This window comes from Mus musculus, chromosome 10 (assembly GCF_000001635.26).
Source record: "Mus musculus strain C57BL/6J chromosome 10, GRCm38.p6 C57BL/6J".
Classification (NCBI taxonomy): domain Eukaryota; kingdom Metazoa; phylum Chordata; class Mammalia; order Rodentia; family Muridae; genus Mus; species Mus musculus.
In genome coordinates this window covers 94563383-94582032 of record NC_000076.6, presented here as the reverse complement: position 1 = coordinate 94582032, position 18650 = coordinate 94563383, and the positions used below count along the sequence as shown (strand labels likewise).

At 46.4% G+C, this 18650-nt stretch overlaps 1 protein-coding gene across 10 annotated transcripts in view, besides 1 other annotated feature; it reads right to left on the bottom strand.

The window, feature by feature from the left end:
• The window catches only part of Tmcc3 (transmembrane and coiled coil domains 3), a 279273-nt gene that overhangs the window by 8922 nt on the left and 251701 nt on the right, over nt 1-18650 (bottom strand). For 7 of the 10 annotated variants that reach the window (XM_030245121.1, NM_001359762.1, XM_011243475.3 and 4 more), the window contains one exon: nt 2694-3610. In XM_030245121.1, coding sequence (XP_030100981.1) covers nt 2694-3610 — 917 coding nt within the window. Of the gene's footprint in view, nt 1-2693; nt 3611-5580; nt 5771-6605; nt 6777-13714; nt 14026-18650 lie in introns of those variants that run through there. The other 3 variants (XM_006513754.4, NM_001168684.1, NM_177026.1) reach the window with 3 other exon arrangements.
• Nucleotides 15862-16317: an enhancer, noted in NCBI's record as "VISTA enhancer mm280". NCBI's record gives its function as "enhancer in: heart[3/8]" and the evidence as "EXISTENCE:transgenic organism evidence [ECO:0001131][PMID:17130149]".

Here is an 18650-nt window from a genome sequence, read left to right as displayed (position 1 = left end):
AATCAAATCTGTTTTGATTTTTCCCACCCATGCTTGACCCAGTACCTGGACTGGCTGTCAATGTAAGAGATAGAGTTTGTCAGGGATGCAGTTGCCTCTAGCTAGGAGACAGCTGTACAGCAAGGACAAGCCAGGACTGGCCACACCTACAGTAGCCTATCCCTTTTTCTACCCAATAGTAATCAGGGGCCCGTGGCCACACACAGCCCACCAAGAAAATAATGAAGTTTGTATGATTAGCTTCTACTCCTGAAGGCAATCCCACTGCCTCGCAGCAAACACCCAGACCTGCTTTTTCAGCTCTTAAGACTATTAAGTGCTAATAAAAAAAAAATCAGCGGTTAAAAGCACTGGCTGCTCTTCCAGAGGACCTGGGTCCAAACCCCAGCACCTACATGGTGGGCTAACACTGTCTGTAACTCCAGTTCTGGGGAATCTGTCGCCCTCTTCTGGTCTCATGGGCATGGCACACACATGGTGCACAGACATCCATTCAGGCAAAAGACTCATACACATAAAATATAAATAAACACATCTTTTTTAAAAAAAAAAAAAAAGATGTTAAGATTAAGCTCATCACAAATTATAGATGGCTTATGGCATATCCAAAAATCCACAACTGACAGACACTTCCTTTCCCACAGCCACCATCAGAGACGAGAATGTGTGTCCCACTTGAAACTCTGTTCTGAGTAACTGAAAGAGATTGCAGTATCTAAGGATAAAGTCTTATCCTGAAATGACTGGCCAGCTATAGATATCGACATAGGTCATCTGACAGGTGAAAAGGCTTAATTCAGATTTACCGATTATCTTCCGCTTCTTGAGTGCCAAACGTTATCATTGTTCTAAGTGAGCCTTTTAACCTGTTAAGGAATGCGTTTGATGGCTCGGTCATGAGGATCACCAAATGCAGGACACATGACTCAGGCCGTCCAAGGCTCACACAAGGGAGTGTTTGTGATCTGGGATAAGACACGCATCCAAAGCATACAGTATCTCAAACGATCTGGATGAAGGTACGGTCAGCACAGTCTCACGCCACCATGACTTGATAAACAGTTCCTCGCAGCCCACAGAATCCACTGAGCAGGACTCAAGTGGGTTCACGGAGATCAGGGAGCCTGCACTGATCTGGCCGGGGTCCTCTGCGTGTGTGTTATGGTTGTGTGGCTTGGTGTTCTTGTGGGGTGCCTAATGGTGGGAGCGGGGCTGTCTCGGAGTCTTTTGCCTACTTGTAGGACCCTTTTCCTCCTATTGGATTGCATCGCCCAGCCTCGATGTGAGAAAATGTGCCTGGTCTTATTGTAGCTGGTGACACTGTGTTTGCTTGGTGTCCCTGGGAGGCCTGCTCGTTTCTGGTGAAGAGGGCTGAACTGGGGTGAGGTAGGTGTGGAGAGACCGAGGGAGGGGAGGGAGGGGAAACTACAGCTGGGATGAAACATATGAGAGAATAATAAATTTTTAAAAATTAAAAAAAAAAGAATAACAGTTCTTGTAAGATGCAAGCAATAGGTAAACACAGTTTCAAGGCTGGTAATATGTCTCCATGGTACAGAGCCTACTCAGGATGAAGCCCTGGGTTCAAATCCTGACATCACACACACACACAAAAAAACCTTTCGTAAAAATAAGAAAGAGCCATGTTCTAAATTATGACATAAAACTTGTACATTGAGTGTAAGTTAAATTTACAATTTAAATGTTATAGTATGCAGTAAACGTTTACAATCCATTTCACAGTCTTTGAAGTTAACCCATTTTGATGGAAATAATTTGGTGGGAGGATAGGAGCAAAATGGGGCAAACAATCTCATATTTGGTCATCTATACTCTTTCTTTAAAAAACTATAAACACATAAATGCCAGGCTACAGAACCTATAATCTCAAGATGGTGATTGAGAGCCACTCATTTATAGTAAAATGCTCTGTGTGTGTGTGTGTGTGTGTGTGTGTGTGTGTGTGTGTGTGTAGCACATGTGGGCATATGGGTGTGTGTAGAGGCCAGAGGTTGATGCCAGGTGTTTTGGGTCTCTCAATGACCCTGACTAGGCTGACTGGTCAGCAAGGTCCAGCCTAGGATCTGCCCAGCAAGGTCCAGCCTAGGATCTGCTTGTCTCTGCTGCCCCAAGTGCTATGGACACAGACCTGTGCTGTCATGTCCAGCATCTGCATGGGTGTCAGGTACCTGGACTGATGGCTTCATTCTTGCATGGCAAGCACTTTATCCACGGAGTCATCCCTCCAGTCCATGTGTGTGTTTTTTAACAAAAGCTTAATTAACAAAATATGTATATTTCAAACTGACATACCACATAAAAGTCTACCTCATTGTCTCATTGTCCAACGAATTAAGTCCACTTGCCTGCTATGATGGAGGGAAATTAGTGTAATGAGGCCATCACAGACGTCTGCTGAATCAATTTCTTACTAGGCATGTGAGTCATGGCTTGGATAACAATATTTTAAGAGACCCAATGCATATAATGTCTTCCTCTAATTGTCAGTTATAAACTGGAAATTATGGAACTTAGGATCATGAAGGATAGAAAGAATTTATCAATCTTTAAATGTCTCTGCATCCACATCTGTATCTATTGCAAACACATGCATTAGCACTTCACTTGTGAGCAGACAGTTTCTGCTTCCTGCTTCTAAAAGGAATCCCAGAGGGAGACTTCTATGTACGTACCTGTATCTCTCCTCTTGCAGAGTCTGAGAGATAAAGCCATATTCTCTCTTAAACTGCACCTTCAGTGCCTCGATGTCTTCCGCCAGCTGGGTTTGGGTAACCTTGATCTCCCTCAGTTCCTCCATGATCTTGGCAATCTTCCCCTGGCTGTCCAGGGTGCTGGTCCCACCAGCCCCAAAGGACTGGTTCCCATTGCTGTCCGCTGAGCCGGATGTGCCACTAGAACATTCGTCATCGCTGCCGTACTTAGGTTTGTTCACGATGGTAGCGCTTCCGCCGTAAGCCCTGGGGCTGGCTTCGGGCCTGAACTCTTCCAGGGAATTCTTCAAGTGAGCAATGTTATCTGCACTGCCAAACTTATTCCGGATCAAGTTGGCAAACTCTCTGGACTTATTGAAGACAAACACGGGGGGCGTGAGGGATACCCCTGGCATGCTAGATTTACTGCTCTCCAGGCAGTGGGGAGCAGTTCGAGATTTCACGTGGGCATCCTTCAGAGAGTGGTGTATTTCCTTCAGGCTGTCTTTAGAGATGTCCTTTGAGCTCCTGGTCACGCCATTCTGTTCGATCTCCCTGAGCTTTCTGTGATACTGCTCCAACTTCTTCTGAAGTTGGGCGATGGAGTGGGCTGACTTCTGGTTTTTCTTCTCAAAGACCTGCTTGATGCGTCCAGCCTGCTGCTTGTCTGCACTGCTGACCAGTTTCAGATACTCTGCAACGTTCCCATCTCGGGACGTCTGCTCGATCTTTATCTGCTCCGTCACCTTTAAGATTTTTTGTCTCAGGCTGTCCGCATTGAGTTTGACCTTGTGGAAATCCAGGATGCCATCGGGGACATCGAAGTTGAGGTTGGTGTCTGATCCCCCTCGGCGTATGTTCAGGGGTAGGCTGAGGGTATTCATGTCATGGCGGTCCACCTGAAAGACAAGGAACCAGATTGACACCTGAAGTCACTGAGACGTTCCATGGGAGGGAACTGTCCATGTACGTGTGGCACATCTGTCAAGCCCTAGATTTTCCAAACAGCTTGTGTCGCAGGATGGACACTCTGTACTATCCCTCCAAGCTGAAGAAGGGGGGACAGCCCAACTGTAGCCTATATCTGAGTAATGCAAAAATCACATCTCCAGCGTATCCAATCTGCTGTCTGTAGGCGGTAACTCTTGATTTCCAGGGGAGAAAATGCAGAATGGAATGAGGAAGCCAGTCAGTTCTGGTTTCCCAAGTGACTTGGGAAACTTTCCGTGACCCTCACTGTGGTGTGCCTCATGATGGCCAAGTCCCCTAATTCAGAACTCAGTCATTTAACAAGACAAGGAGACACATCCATCAAGAAAATTATTTTTCGAATAGATTCATTAAGCAGATGTGACAGAACTGTATGGTGGATGATTAACTTCGATAATTGAATAATACAGTGGTATCTCTATATGAAAATAAATAATTCCTGACTACAAGCACAGTGATTAAAGTAAGTGAACAGAAGATCATCATATAGTCCAAATGTTGCCACCATTTTAATACAGCTCCTTGTGGTGTGCTGACCCCTACCACGAAGTTATTTTGTTGCTACTTGATAACTGTAATTTTGCTACTGTTATGAATCATCATGTTAAGTATCTGGTAGGCATTCCCCAGAGGGGTTGTGACCTACAGGCTGAGAACTGCTGTGATAATACAAAGCCAGCCAGACACCTGCTTTCCCATTCCCAGGTTGTCCTGACAAAAAAAAAACCCTATAAAGTAGCATCTAGCATCCTGGTCAGGGCTAGAAGTTTGGGCTCGAAAAGGGAGGGGCAGACCCAGCCCATGCACCGAGTTTGCTGACGTGTTCATAGAGATTATCGTGTTTGACCCTTATCACCGAGCCAGGCAAGAAACATGCTAAAGACACACATGTAGCAACATGCTAAAGACACACATGTAGCAACTGAGTGCTGTGGAGCTGGGCTTTGAGGCCAAGCCTCCTCTCACCCTCTTATTCTGATACCATCCTCAGAGGATGAAAAATGAGCCATGGTAGAGTCTGAACCCAATTCCAATCATAATATTTAATCTGGAACATCTCAGCTGTCAAGTTAACATGCCCTTGATAAGAATAATGCCATTACTGGACAGGAGACAAGGTAATGGCTGGCAGAAGTTACCTCTTCCCACCTTGTAAAGGACCAAGGATCTGGCAGCAAAAGGTTAGTAAGGGATTAAACAGACAGACCTCACAGTGTTTGAGTGACCCAGACTCGATACAGACCACTTTCAACAAGAGTATGAAGTCTTTGCCACGGTCCTAAACCCTGCCTAGAGCCTTATCAGGAAGAAGGGAGTCCTATAGTAGGCAAAGGTTGACCGGCAAAACCTCTTGCAAAACGTGTGTAAGTTAGTTAGTGTTCTCTCTTACTCCCCTCTTCCCACACACAGTTGCCAAGAAACAGACTCGTTCTTGCTGCTTTATCTAGGTAGAGATCGTCATGAAGGATCATGCAAGTCAGGCTGAAAGGAAATAGACACAGGCCACCGTGAGACTAGACAGCAAGATAAAGGAGGACAGAGGGGCCATGACTGTGCTTGGTCAGGAAGAAGGAGTATCAGGTACAGGGAGGTCTTTAGCTGTCCAAGAGGGTGGTCACAGTGAGCTCACAGAAGCTATGCACCCGTGGCTCACTACTGAACAGGAACAGCAATGGGTCCAAATGAGAACAACTGAAAGAAATACGCCAAACCTAGAAAATGCTAATTTGAGACAGACGGGGTAATTCATGGTGGCTGTACAGCCATAAGGCTGGAAACCGAGTTTTGCTGGAGGTACCAGAGCTGATTGTAACTTTCCAATTCCCGAGGCCTCCCAGGTGAAATCACACTACCCAGCCACAGCGAGACCCCAGCTCACCTTTCAAGCCCCAGCTGCAGTTGAGGGATGCCGCTTAGCCTAAGTGAGCTGGTCGGCATTGAGTGGAGAATGTGAGCACCTTCTGGACTTTCTCACAGTGCTCCCCGCTTGTCTACTTCTTATCCAAATCCTCCAGTGCTTCTGAGAGCTGCTCAAATGCCTCTCACCCCAAGCTTTCCCAGTGCCAGCAGAGGCTGCTGCTTCCTGCGAGCTTTCTTATTGCCCTGGTATCATGTGGCCCCGCCTGCTGACTCTGGCTCTTATTGCTCCTCTGTGAACTTTCACTACCGCTCCTCTCTCTGCAGGACAGGGACATGGGAGAGATGATGTCACAGTTGTACCCAGCCTCGGCCGGCACTTCCTTTATTCACAGAGGGCTGTCCACAATGGATCACCCAAAGTGACATCATTCTGTATTTCGAGGAGTCCACCCTGAAGTCACTCAAGATACTGATGAGCAGAATGAAACAAACAAACAAACAAACAGAGCCTCGTGTTCTGGCTCTGGTAGCCCTGACAATTCTAGACAGAGTTGTTTCCTAGTTCCCAGGCTGTTCCAAATCGACTCCACCGAGAAGGAAGCTGAGTACCCTTGCCTGACAATATACACAAACACAAACAAGGGCTTTCAGTCTTTAAGTGAAGTAGAGCTCACACCCAGGAAAGACCTCAGTCAATAAGTATAAAACATGATGAACAATTACAGTATGAACACGCTGTGTAACTACATTGAGCTTAAGGCAGAGGAGAAGCACCCCCCGGGCCCTGTCAATCACAGCTACATCACTCTTCCCTCCAGGGGAATCCAAACAGTGTCCATTAGTTTGGCCTATTTACACAACATTCTTGTCATTTTTTTTTCATGAGCAACTTGTTGTAGTCCTCTTAGAAGTCAAATATAAGATGAAACACACACACACACACACACACACACACACACACACACACACACCTCACACGTCTCAACTGACATTATTTTGTTTTCGAATTCTCCTGTGTCTGAAGAGAAAGGTTTCATGGTTTACCTGGCAAAACTCATCACGAAGTTACCGCCTGCTCATCTTTCTTCGGGCCTCCCCACCCCTGAGCTGGTCAGCCACCCAGGTAGTCCCAAGGCCGTGAGCAGAGCTCTCTTAAACACTGCAGGTCCCAGGGAGCCTTCTATACAGAGCTGTGTTGGCTCCCAGGAGGCCAACTGACTTTTGCCTTACTTTAAAGCTGTAACAATGCTTGGCATGGCCTCAAGACTGGGGGAAAGGAACCAAGCTTAAAGCTCAGGTCAGTTAGTCTTGCTGCCTGCCAGCAAATCTCTGCTACACACGCTTGAAGAGCGACAGAACTGCTGGGGTGCACATTTTGGACTTTTATATGAAGCCTGATCATTGCACAGATAAGTGAGGGCCAGGTATACATTGCTCAATGCCCGCAGATCCCCTGGGTGTCAACTGAGACAAAGAGTATGTGTGAGAGCCAAGCCCTCTCTGCTTTGTTTATCTTGGAATTGGCGCCCGCCCCTGAATGGCGCAACTTGCTTTCAGAATTAGGCTGTGGGAGGAGGTCAGAGGTCCCTGGAGCACCTGCGCGGTCAGCGTGTATATGGATTGTGTGCATGAGGGACTGTGGGCTTCTTCCAGTGCTGTATTAATTAACTACATGTTTCTGGGTAAACTGAGTCAGGTCGGTAGGATCCTATCACCCAATCTGTAGAACAGGGGGACAGGGAACAGCGAATACTGTATAATTTGAGGAGATACAGGACACTACACATTGTGAAGTTGCTGATGCACAGTCCAGACTGAGGCCTCTGGAGGCAGACTACCCCGCCCTTGTTATCATGATTCCTATAGACTATCCTAGCCTCAGGCTCCTCCTCTGTAAATGGACATAAAGACTTTAAAGAAAGGCTGGGGAGTTGACTTAATGGTAAGAGAGGCTGCTGTTCAAGCATGAGGCCATGAGTTCAAAGCCCCAGCACCCATATAAAAGGTCGAGTATGGCTGTACACACACCTACGACCCCAGTGACACCGCGAGTGTGGAAACAAGAGGATTGCTGGGGCTCACTGGATTCTAGCCTTGCTAAGAATTCCCAAGGGAATTAGGAGAGGAATAAATGAACAGGACACCCAAGGTTCTCCTCTGGTGTATAAACAGACACACACAGACACACACACACATACACCACACAGACACGGACACACACAGATACACACACACAGATATAGATACATCCATACACAGGCACACAGACATACATAGACACATATACATATAGACACACAGAGATACAGATACACAGACACAGACAGACACAGATATAGACATACACAGACACAGGTACACAGACATACACACATACACACACAGACACTGATACACACAAAGACACACAGACACAGGCACAGACAGACAGACACATATACTCACAGACACATACACAGACACACACAGATACACACACACAGATATAGATACATCCATACACAGGCACACAGACATACATAGACACATATACATATAGACACACAGAGATACAGATACACAGACACAGACAGACACAGATATAGACATACACAGACACAGGTACACAGACATACACACAGACACACATACACACACAGACACTGATACACACAAAGACACACAGACACAGGCACAGACAGACAGACACATAGACACACAGATACACACATACACACATACACACACAGACACATACACAGACACACACAGATACACACACAGAGACATATAGAGATATAGATACATACTACACAGGCACACAGACATACATAGACACACAGACATATATACATATAGACATACACATACAGATACAGACACACAGACACACACAGATACACACAGATATAGACATATACAGACACACAGATACTGACACACACCAAGACACATAGACACAGGCACATACAGACAGACACATAGACACACAGACACACACGCACACTCGTGAGATTCTCCACTGTAAAGAGAAAATGGATAACAAACAAACAGCTCCAGAACCCTGGCATGCAGAATGGCTTCAATTGGTGTTTCCTGTCATCGTCCTAATTTCACTTAAAAACATATCTTTATGTAAAATGTGAAAGGGAAACAAGCACCATTGTCCTAACAACGGCTATTTTTGCATCACAGGGTCATAAGGGTTCGTTCTTATTATGCCTCTGCTGTATTATCCCACTTAGAAAAATACAGCCAATGCAATATTGTCTTGGCAGGAAGAGTTGTTGTTTTTAAAAATGATGGCTGACATTTCCAGTCCACCCACAACGACCTGGTTGTTATTACTTAGATAAAAGGCAGACCCCCAGCGTCCTAGCGGAATACCACTGCTAATTGTGTTTTCTTCCGGCAGCAGAGACGTTTCCACTGTCACCTCAGTGTTCTAGAACAAAGGCTGAGGAAAAGGCTAAGCGCTGGACAGACGTCAAAACCCTACCCTGAGTTATCTCTGCATCCAATCCGGACTCCTGCACGGTGTCCCAAGGTAACTCATATCCACCCTGAAGTCTGGCACAGTGTGGTCCTTCCCTGTGAGCTCAGAGCACACCCCTTAGGCTCGCTGATACACATTTACCACCCCTCCCCCCCTTCCTACAGGAAGAGAACAAGATGTTCAAGGACACTCTGAAAACCTGGGCGACAGAACGGAAAGGAGAGGGGGCTCCTGCAGACCCTCTATGATTGGCATGTCACTTGCTCATCAGAGGAGCATGTACCAGTGCCAAGATGGCAGAGCCACAATTGGAAGGCCATCGATTGTGGTTCTGCTGTCATGGACGCGGTCACAGCCGTGCTGGCCTCACAGATGTATGTTTTCTTGAGAGTAGATTGTTAGAGGTGCGGCCATGCTACCTTCTTGGCCCCTTCTGCACATGAGAGTCCCCCTTCTGCTCCTCCACCGTATTCTGGTACTCACTGGTGGTGGGGCTCACCATCAGGATGCTGGTGCTGTGCCATTTGGACCCTTGATCTCTCCTTTATCAAAGGCCAAATACATCTCTTTGTAAGTTAGTCTATCAGCATTCCCTTATAGCAAGGGATAATGGGCTAAGATGTCCCTCAGGCATGTGGCGTGAGGCTTAGAACCTGCTGAGATCCAGAGAGTGCAGAACAAGAGATAGTTAACTGTTTGCTTAGTCTCAAGGCCAGACACAATAGACCTCTGCTCACAGAAAGGTAGCCTGTATTCGGACATACAAGGAAAGGGGCAGGTCCTCCCCACGGGCAGCCACCCACTTCCACTTACGGGTATTTCAGGGCCACGTAAAGGTGTAGATTCACATGCAGGCCACACGAGGCAGCATGGCCAGAACCCAAGAGTCTAGGGGAGGAGTGGGGATGGGGGTAGGGCTTGTGGCTAGAGATAATGGGAGGGGCTTGTGGCCAGGGGGAGGGGCTTGTGGCCAGGGGGAGGGGCTTGTGGCCAAGCATCCCCCTCACCCTTACTGATTTTATTGTCACCCGTCTTAGCAGACTTCTGTGTCTCTTGGGTCTACAATCAGGGCTATTCCCACAGTGTGCCAGTTACAATGTGCAAGGCTTTGCTACAGTAACAAGGTCAAAATCCCAGTCCCCACTTCCATTTCCTTCTGTTTTTTAAGGACTATTTCTTGTTCTCACTAGCAGCTCAAGTCAGCGGGAGGATCCAGGCAGTGCTGAAGCCTACAGCATCTGGAATGCTCTTTAGTTGTACATAGTCCCTCACACTTCTCCCAGAGAGACGGCATCAGTGACCTGCTCCATAAACCACACAGCAGGGACTCCTGGGGACAGGGAAGCATTCTCCTTCTTTAAGCCAAAGGACAGTGACACCTTACTGACATAAGTAAGAGTACTGATCTGCGAAGCACTCTCTGAGGTGGATTCTTCTGTTGATAATCATTTTGCAAACGAGGAAGTTGAGCACAGAGATGTTGAGTTAGGAGCAGGACACACAGCTAATAAAGGAAGAGCCAGGATGGAAGCCCAAGCCTGGCACCTGTAGCACCTGCTTGCCTAATGAGTCTGTGTGAGTTAGGCTCAAAGATAAAGCTTTTAAGTGTTCGAGTATCTTCCACACTAACCCTCTTTTACGAGAACACTGAGGCTTACAAAGAAAATATATGTCTCTTGAAGGCCAGAGATAATAACACAGTTTAACTGGATCTCAACTTGGATTTATGAAACACTCAGGGCTGACTGTGGAAGAATTTACTCTGCAGTGCCCTTAACATGGCCGCCTGGGCTTGTGTGGGTTCTGTGCTTGGAGGAGTCTCCTGTCAGAAAAATCTCCTTCATCACCAAGTCTGGACCTATCGCTTCCAGGTTAGGGGCTAGCAGAGGCCTGGCATTGCTTTCTGGCACGTCCTTGTCTCAGGTGGATCCTTATTGTAAAATATGAACAGTGGTTTAAAGCAGCTTTTACCAGGACAGAAAGTTTATTGCTTTTATGACAACGATACTCAAACATTTATAGTCACCAAGAGTGAGTCAGAAGTATAAGAGAAAGAAAGGAAAGCAAGAGATGAAGCGGGAAAAAGGAAAGATGATTTGGGAGTGTCTACACGCCCAGCCAGTGAATGCCTCGGGTCTGGCAAGGGCACCCAGCGCAGGCCTGAAGAGAGGTTATAGTTCCTTTCCTGTGCCGAGGGATAATCCTGTAGAGGCACAGAGGAGCTGTGCTGTGTGGGGAGGAGCTGTGCCATGGTGGGGGGGGGGGAGATGGGGGTGGTCGGGTTTTCCTTCTCCCACCCTGTAGTAATATGTGCTGTATTAGGTCATCTTCCTTCTGACTTGACCCAGAAATTATTCACTGAGGTAGTGAGAACAGATCTGAGGGGACTTAACTTAGATAACCAAACCACTGCATCAAAGCAAATGCCAGGCACTTGCCTCTGTTACTGATGGAGCCAATGCACTAATACACAAAACAGTCCCCATTACTACTACCACCATTACCACCACTACTGTCACCAGCATTACTACCGACACACCATCAGCAAGCACCACTACAACACCACCATACCTTACCACCGGTACAACATCTCCACTACAGCTCCATGACCACCACCACTACTATACCACAACACTACATCACTACCACAACTACACTATAACACTATGCCACTACCACAACTATACCACAACACTACCAACACTGTACCACTACCACTACTACACCACACCATGACTACAGCACCACCACCAGACCACCATCACCAGACCACCACCACCACCACCACCACCGAACCAACGGCAGCCTTGGCAAGCCTCTTGTCATCTCTTTCTAGAGACATGGCTGCATTCACGTGGGCACCAGCTCAGAAGACCTGATGCCTGCACTCTCTGGAAGACAGCCCGTCCCTCCCCACATGCCCCAAACAAGTAATCTTGAGGATCCTCATTCAAAAGGACGTTTTATTAGGGAACTACCTTCATCCCATGTTAGTTTCCAATTGGCTTGGACAAGTTGGAACATTTCTTCTGACTGTCTCCATCTGACGTCAGAGTAAGCAAAACTGGCTCTGCACCACGCTGTCACTAACACATTTCCTGCTGGCACCCCACTCCCTCCCTTAAAATCCCAGGACAGGGGCCCTCTGGAGTGTCAGAAGTTGCACTGCCTCGCTGCCTGGAAGGAAGGACCGGTCACTCTGAAATGTAACTGGAGAGCACACACCTTAGACAGCCCTGTCCTTTCTCCATCGACTCCACAGATTAATACTGTGGAGGAGATGTGTGAGGCGGTGTTTAAGGCTCTCAAAGCAAATTCTTCAAGCATCCTCAAGCACTTACAAACACTTGATACCATAATTACAAATAATTCTCTTCTCATTAAGGCGCTACCAGCCTGCACTGCTAATCTACTTTGAATTACATGCACTGGAAGACACACGTTTCTTCAAAAAAAAAATAGCTTATAACTCACACTTCGAATCCACACAAGCTAATCCCTGATGAAATTCATCTGTCCTGATAAAGATTTACTGCGTGCTAAACATATAGATGAATGGTGTTGAAGTGAGGAAGATGGCCGACCTGCCCCTAGGAGGGTAAGCAGGGAGATTGGTGGTGAAGAAGACGGGAGCACTGACTTCCAGTGAGGAACTGCCCAGACCTGCGGTGGAGCCTGCAGAGGCTCACAGGCAACACCCACAGAGAGTGTTTCTAGGAAGTCTCCAGACACCCATGCACCTTGAACTCAAGCAGGTCCGAGAAGGGAACAGAGTACCTAGTAACTCGGTGCCTTCCTGAGGGAAGTTCCTCTCAGGTTCCTCTCAGGAGGTGGTGGACAGTCAGTTCCTACAAGAGGAAGCTGAAGGCCACACTGGGCACTAAACACATGGCAGGTGAGGACGGAAGTTTCAGTCCCTGACTCAGACCGAAGGGACGGAATGAATGAGAGGCCCTGGGGTGTCTGGGGCCTTTCCCACTGTGCCTGTGCATGCTCACTAGACTGTGGCTGGCAGGAGGGGAGGCCAGCGAGCAAGGGAAGGTGGGAAAACCATGTTCCACTCCTAGAGAGACGCCCTCTAGGAAGAGCCAGGGAAGCAGCTATAGAAAGTTTGGGGAAACAAGTCTTTACGGCCCTTAGCCGAAGAGCAAGAGCGACAAGGCCCATCCTGGGGGTAGAAGTATTGCCTTCGGTTAGGAAAGGCGCCCTGTTGACCCCCAAGCACACGAGGTGAGAGCTTTCGGGAGTGATCTGTGCTGCCCTCTGTCCTTCAGCCCTGAGCACCTCAACCTTAAGGCCTGTGCAGGGTCTTCACACCTCAGACACACCACACAGCACAGCCAGCCAGCCCGTGAGATCCGGAGCACAGTCACAGACAACCACAGGAATAGGGCCGGGGGTGGGTGGGATCCAAACCTATCCCATCCTCACAGTTCCAGAAGTAGCTGTCACCAGCTCTACTGTATGGATCTGAACATGGGAGGCCATCAGACCGCTGTGTTTGCAGCTCCAAGTCACAGAGCTGAGATCTCTACCAATGTCTAGGTTTTAGCCTTCATTGCATTCTAGGTATCTGATGAGCACCCTGCCCTGAATGCTCCTCACACTTTTCTGTTTCCGAGTTGGCTCCCCAGCCTAGCACCGCCTCCCATGCCTCCATCCCAAGTCACCAACTCACCTTTCAAGGCCTATCGCTGGACTCTTCCAAGGAGCCTTCCAAGGTGCCTCGCCCACACCCATCACCAGCTGGAACTAATCATGTCCTTTGTTACAATGTTGATTCTGCCCCGAACTGCGAGTATTTGTGTAACATTTGCTCGCTCGCCATTTGGAAGCCTCCCCGGAGAAGGATCATCTAATGAGCCACCTGTCTGCCCACCGGTTCCTCAATCGGACCTCTGTGTTTGCTGAATGAATCAGTGGCTGACAAACAGCCAACTGGGGCAGCCAGTCGGTCCTCTTGTTTACAACTTGTTCAGCTGTTCGCAATAACACCAAGAAGAACCTGTGACTGAGGGACGTGGCGTGGCTGTGGAGACAACATGGCTTTCAAGCCATACTGGAGAATGGCTAGCGCTCAGATAGCAAGGAAACCAGCAGCCTTCAAACAGCATATAGGTGGTCAACTACCAAGTGACATTTTAAAAATAAAATTTTAAGACTTAATTTTAATTCTATGAATATCTGTCTGTCTGTGTGTAGGTATGTAGATGTGCATACAAGAGCCCAAGGAAGCCAGGGGCATCAGATTCACTGGAAGTGACGTTACGGGCAATTGTGTGCTACCTGAAATGGCTGCTAAGACTCCACCTCTGTCCCCTCAAGAGCAGTCTGTGCTCGCCATCTCTCTAGCTCCCCAAATGCTATTAAGAGCCACAATGCACAAAATATGCAGGCAGGACCCCTCCCTTCCTAAATGGCATTTCCCTGAAGGCATTATTATAATTAATGCTGAGAACTCAGGTGCCTGCTATATGGAACACATTTATACATTTTGACTCAACCTACTCTTTGTGATAAGGAAGCAGTCTTGAAAATGTTAAACTTATCTAACGAACCAGTAAGACTGTCAGATAAGTGGTAACATGGATGGAGCCAGAGGTAATAATATTATGTGAAGTAAGCCAGGCAGGGGATAACAGGCGCATGGGCTTGCTTATATATGGAATTCTTAAAAATTGGAGTTTGTAAAAGTAGACGAAAGAGGGCTGGTGAGATGGCTCAGCGGTTAAGAGCGCCGACTGCTCTTCCTAAGGTCCTGAGTTCAAGTCCCAGCAACCACATGGTGGCTCACAACTATCTGTTATGAGATCTGACTCCCTCTTCTGGAGTGTCTGAAGACAGCTACAGTGTACTTACATATAATAAATAAATAAATATTAAAAAAAAAACCCTAATCTTTAAAAAAAAAGTAGACGAAAGAGGCAGGGGATGAGGGGCAGGGAATGGGGAGAGACTGTGTGCAGGTGCAGTGTTACAGGCAGAGAGGAGGACCTAGTTGGGGTGATTATAGCAAACAGCACAGAAGCCTACAGTGAAGATAACTAGGGAGTTTGAATGCAATCACCACTAAGAACTGATACAGATGAAGAACCCAAGTATTTTGGGTTGAGTTCTATCCCTCATCATTACACAGAACATATGCTGTGTCCCCTAAAGACAATTTATTATACGTCAATGGAAAATACGGCCACGGGTAGTTTCTTGTTCCTTAGCACGGCGCAATTGAACGTGACCTAAAAAATGCAGGCATCCCATGGCTAAGAGTGAAGAAGTTCCGTGCGAGAGTGATTGCTTGCTGTGTGACGCTTACAGATCAAAAGATCCGGCGGCTTGTTGCTGTTTGCCTATTCAGTGAGCACGCACGCCCGATCACAGTGGGTGTTAGAGGTAACTCCTGGCAATCTGATCTTTCCTCCAACTGTGTGGGTTCGAAGGGTTGAACTCAGGCCATCAGAGTTGTTGGTAAGCACTTTTCCCTGCTTGGAATCCTGCCAAACTCTACCCCTTAAATTATCAGATTGTCTGTTTGTCCAACCATCCATTCATGTATGTGTGTATCTCTGACAGCCCTTCACCCTCCTAAATCTAAGATGGCAGTGACGTGTCTGAGAGAGAAAGGCAGAGCTGGTGAACGGCGGAAAGAAGACTAGGATCTTAAGAGAGTTCAACATTATCATTATTATTTTTTTTTTATGAAAGGAAGACAAGAAGAAAGTCATCTCCACACGTCACGTGGCTTGTGTGAAGTTGTCAAGCTGACGAGAGGCAGAACTGAGGCCTACCTGGCTCCAGAGACTTCCTGCCTGTGACTGACAGTCACAGCCTGGGCTGAGCACATACATGAACACTGAATGCTTCACTTCAGCTAGTCCTTGGTGCCCTGAGGTAATTACTGGAGCTGTTTTCAATCTGATATTAACAAGGGAAATGAGCTTAAATCCCAAGAATGTCCTGCATAATGGAAAAAAAAAAGAAATGCAGGCTTCTTTTGCTTCGGCTACTGATAATGACTCTCAGAGGCAGACACAAACTTCCTCCTCCTTCAGATATGAACTTCTCCAGCCACTAAATGCTCTGCTATCAGCTGCAGATGAGTGCAGGCTTCCTGCTCACACTGTCACTGCAGATTAAAGACCCCAGAGATGCTCGTTTCTGAGGGAGGCAAGGGTTGTAGGAACACTTTATCATCTGGGAGGGAAAGACCCGAGAATAAATAACAGACACTGTGAATTGTGGCTTTAAAGAAAACACCATATCATGACCCGTCTTAAGATCCAGGTCTATATTTGGGTCGACTGTCTTTCCAAAACAGAGGGAGCAGACTGCCAGAACCAACTTATATATGGCACTTGCAGCAACAACCAGGCAGCTCAGATTTCCTGGGATTCCACTGCCATGTGTCCTAAGGAGAGGTCAGTGACCAGGTGGGGGCCTACGTTTGAGCCTGAGGCGTAGATTTCTGTGCCAAACCAGCTTGATTCAAGCTGCACTTCTGCCAGGTTGACTTATTCTATATAACTTATTTCTTTCTATGCCTTAATCTCCTACATGGAAAATGAGGCTCTATCTGTTCCACAGGGTAGCTGTGAGGGCGTTGTGAATGCTTAAACTGGCCTTGTACAGAGTAAGGGCTGAAAATTGGTTCCCACTTAAAGTCAATATGCTCTAGGAAGGTAGGCCAAGAGGGACAATGAGGACACCACAGTTGTCAACACACACACATACACACAGAAATATATACGCATAGACACACACACAAATACAAATACACACAACAAACATGACTATCAACACACATACACACACAGAAATATATATAGACACACACACAAATACACATACACACAACAAACATGATTATCAACACACACACAATACATATGCAAATATACATACACACAAACACACAAATACATATGCATACAAACACACATGCACACAAATATATGTGTACACAAATACACATTCACACAACAAACACAGCTACCAACACACACACAATACATAGGCAAATACACACACATATACACAAATACATATGCACACAAATACACATTCACACACACAAATATACATGCACACAAACACACACACAAATACACACAAGTACACATGCACACAAACACACAAATACACATGCACACACACACAAACACATATGCATAAAAACACACAAAAACGTCAGACACATACACAAATACACATACACACAAACACACAACAAGTAGGAAACTTGCCAATATTGAACTGGGGTAAGGTAGATGAGTCTGTGTTGTGTGAGGTAACCTCTGCCTTCCCACCTGAATATATAAAATACTACTTGCTATTTCTCTAGCTAATTTCATCAACAACCGATGGTTTTAATCCCGCTTGAAAGTGCTTTATTATTGGGAAAAGACAAGCTTTGCTTTCTTTCTCTCTTCCTTCCTTCCTTCCTTCCTTCCTTCCTTCCTTCCTTCCTTCCTTCCTCCCTTCCCTTCTTCCTTCCTTCCTTCCTTCCTTCCTTCATTCCCTTCTTCCTTTCCTTCCTTCTTTCCTCCCTCTCTCCCTCTTCCTTCCTTTCTCTTTCTTTCTTTTTCCCTCTCTCCCCTTCCTTTCTCCCTCCCTCCCTCCCTCCCTCTCTTTCTCTCTCTCTCTCTCTCTCTCTCTTCCTTTCTTTCTCTTTTTTCTTTTCCTGTTTGCTAACTATATCTAAAGAGACACTAACACTCTGAAAAATGTTCTATGGTTGCTCCCTGGCCAGCAGGTCAACAAAAGCCTGAATTTATCCTTGCGGTAAGTTCACCAATGTCTCTCCCTCAGAGCCCTTGAGGAACCTCTTTGTGACTCACTGCTACCTTGGCAAGAAGGTTTAAGACCCTCAGGCTGCTTATGTGCCTGGGTGAGAATGAAGTCTCCCTTCAACATGCTATCACGAGTGCATGGAAACATAAATTATAAGTTTTGAAATGAGGTCACAGAGATCTCCCCTGCCTCCTAAGTGCTGGGATTAAAGGTGTGTGACTTAAGAATAAGACAAATCTTACAAAGTATGTATATGTGTATGTGTATGTGTGTGTGTGTGTGTGTGTGTGTGTGTGTGTGTGTGTGTATGTGTATGTGTATGTGTATGTGTATGTGTATGTGTATGTGTATGTGTATGTGTATGTGTATGTATATGTATATGTATATGTATATGTATATGTATATGTATATTAAGGGTTTGTTTGTTTTTACATGTAGAGATCACAGAAACAGAATTTATCCTAAGTCTTCCCACCCTAAGAATAATTCTGTGGGTGTTTCTTTTCTTTCTTTCTTTTTTAAAAATCAGGACTTATAAAGGACCATATTCAAGAATACAAAACATTCAAGACACACGTGTAAAGACACAGAATTTGGTAAACTGTTCCCTCTCCTTCTGTAACGTCTGGTTTTAATTAAAGGGTTCCTTGGACACAGTCAGATAGACTTCATTTAATTGTCACCAAGAGGGGCGTATTCCAGGTGAGATTCTCAAGTCTCTAGATAACTGAAATTCTTGCCAAGAGTGAGAGTCAACATTTTTAAGTCTTGCCAATATTGAGTTCTTGTTGATCAGGGCTATGGTTATGGTTTGGAGCTGGGATGTA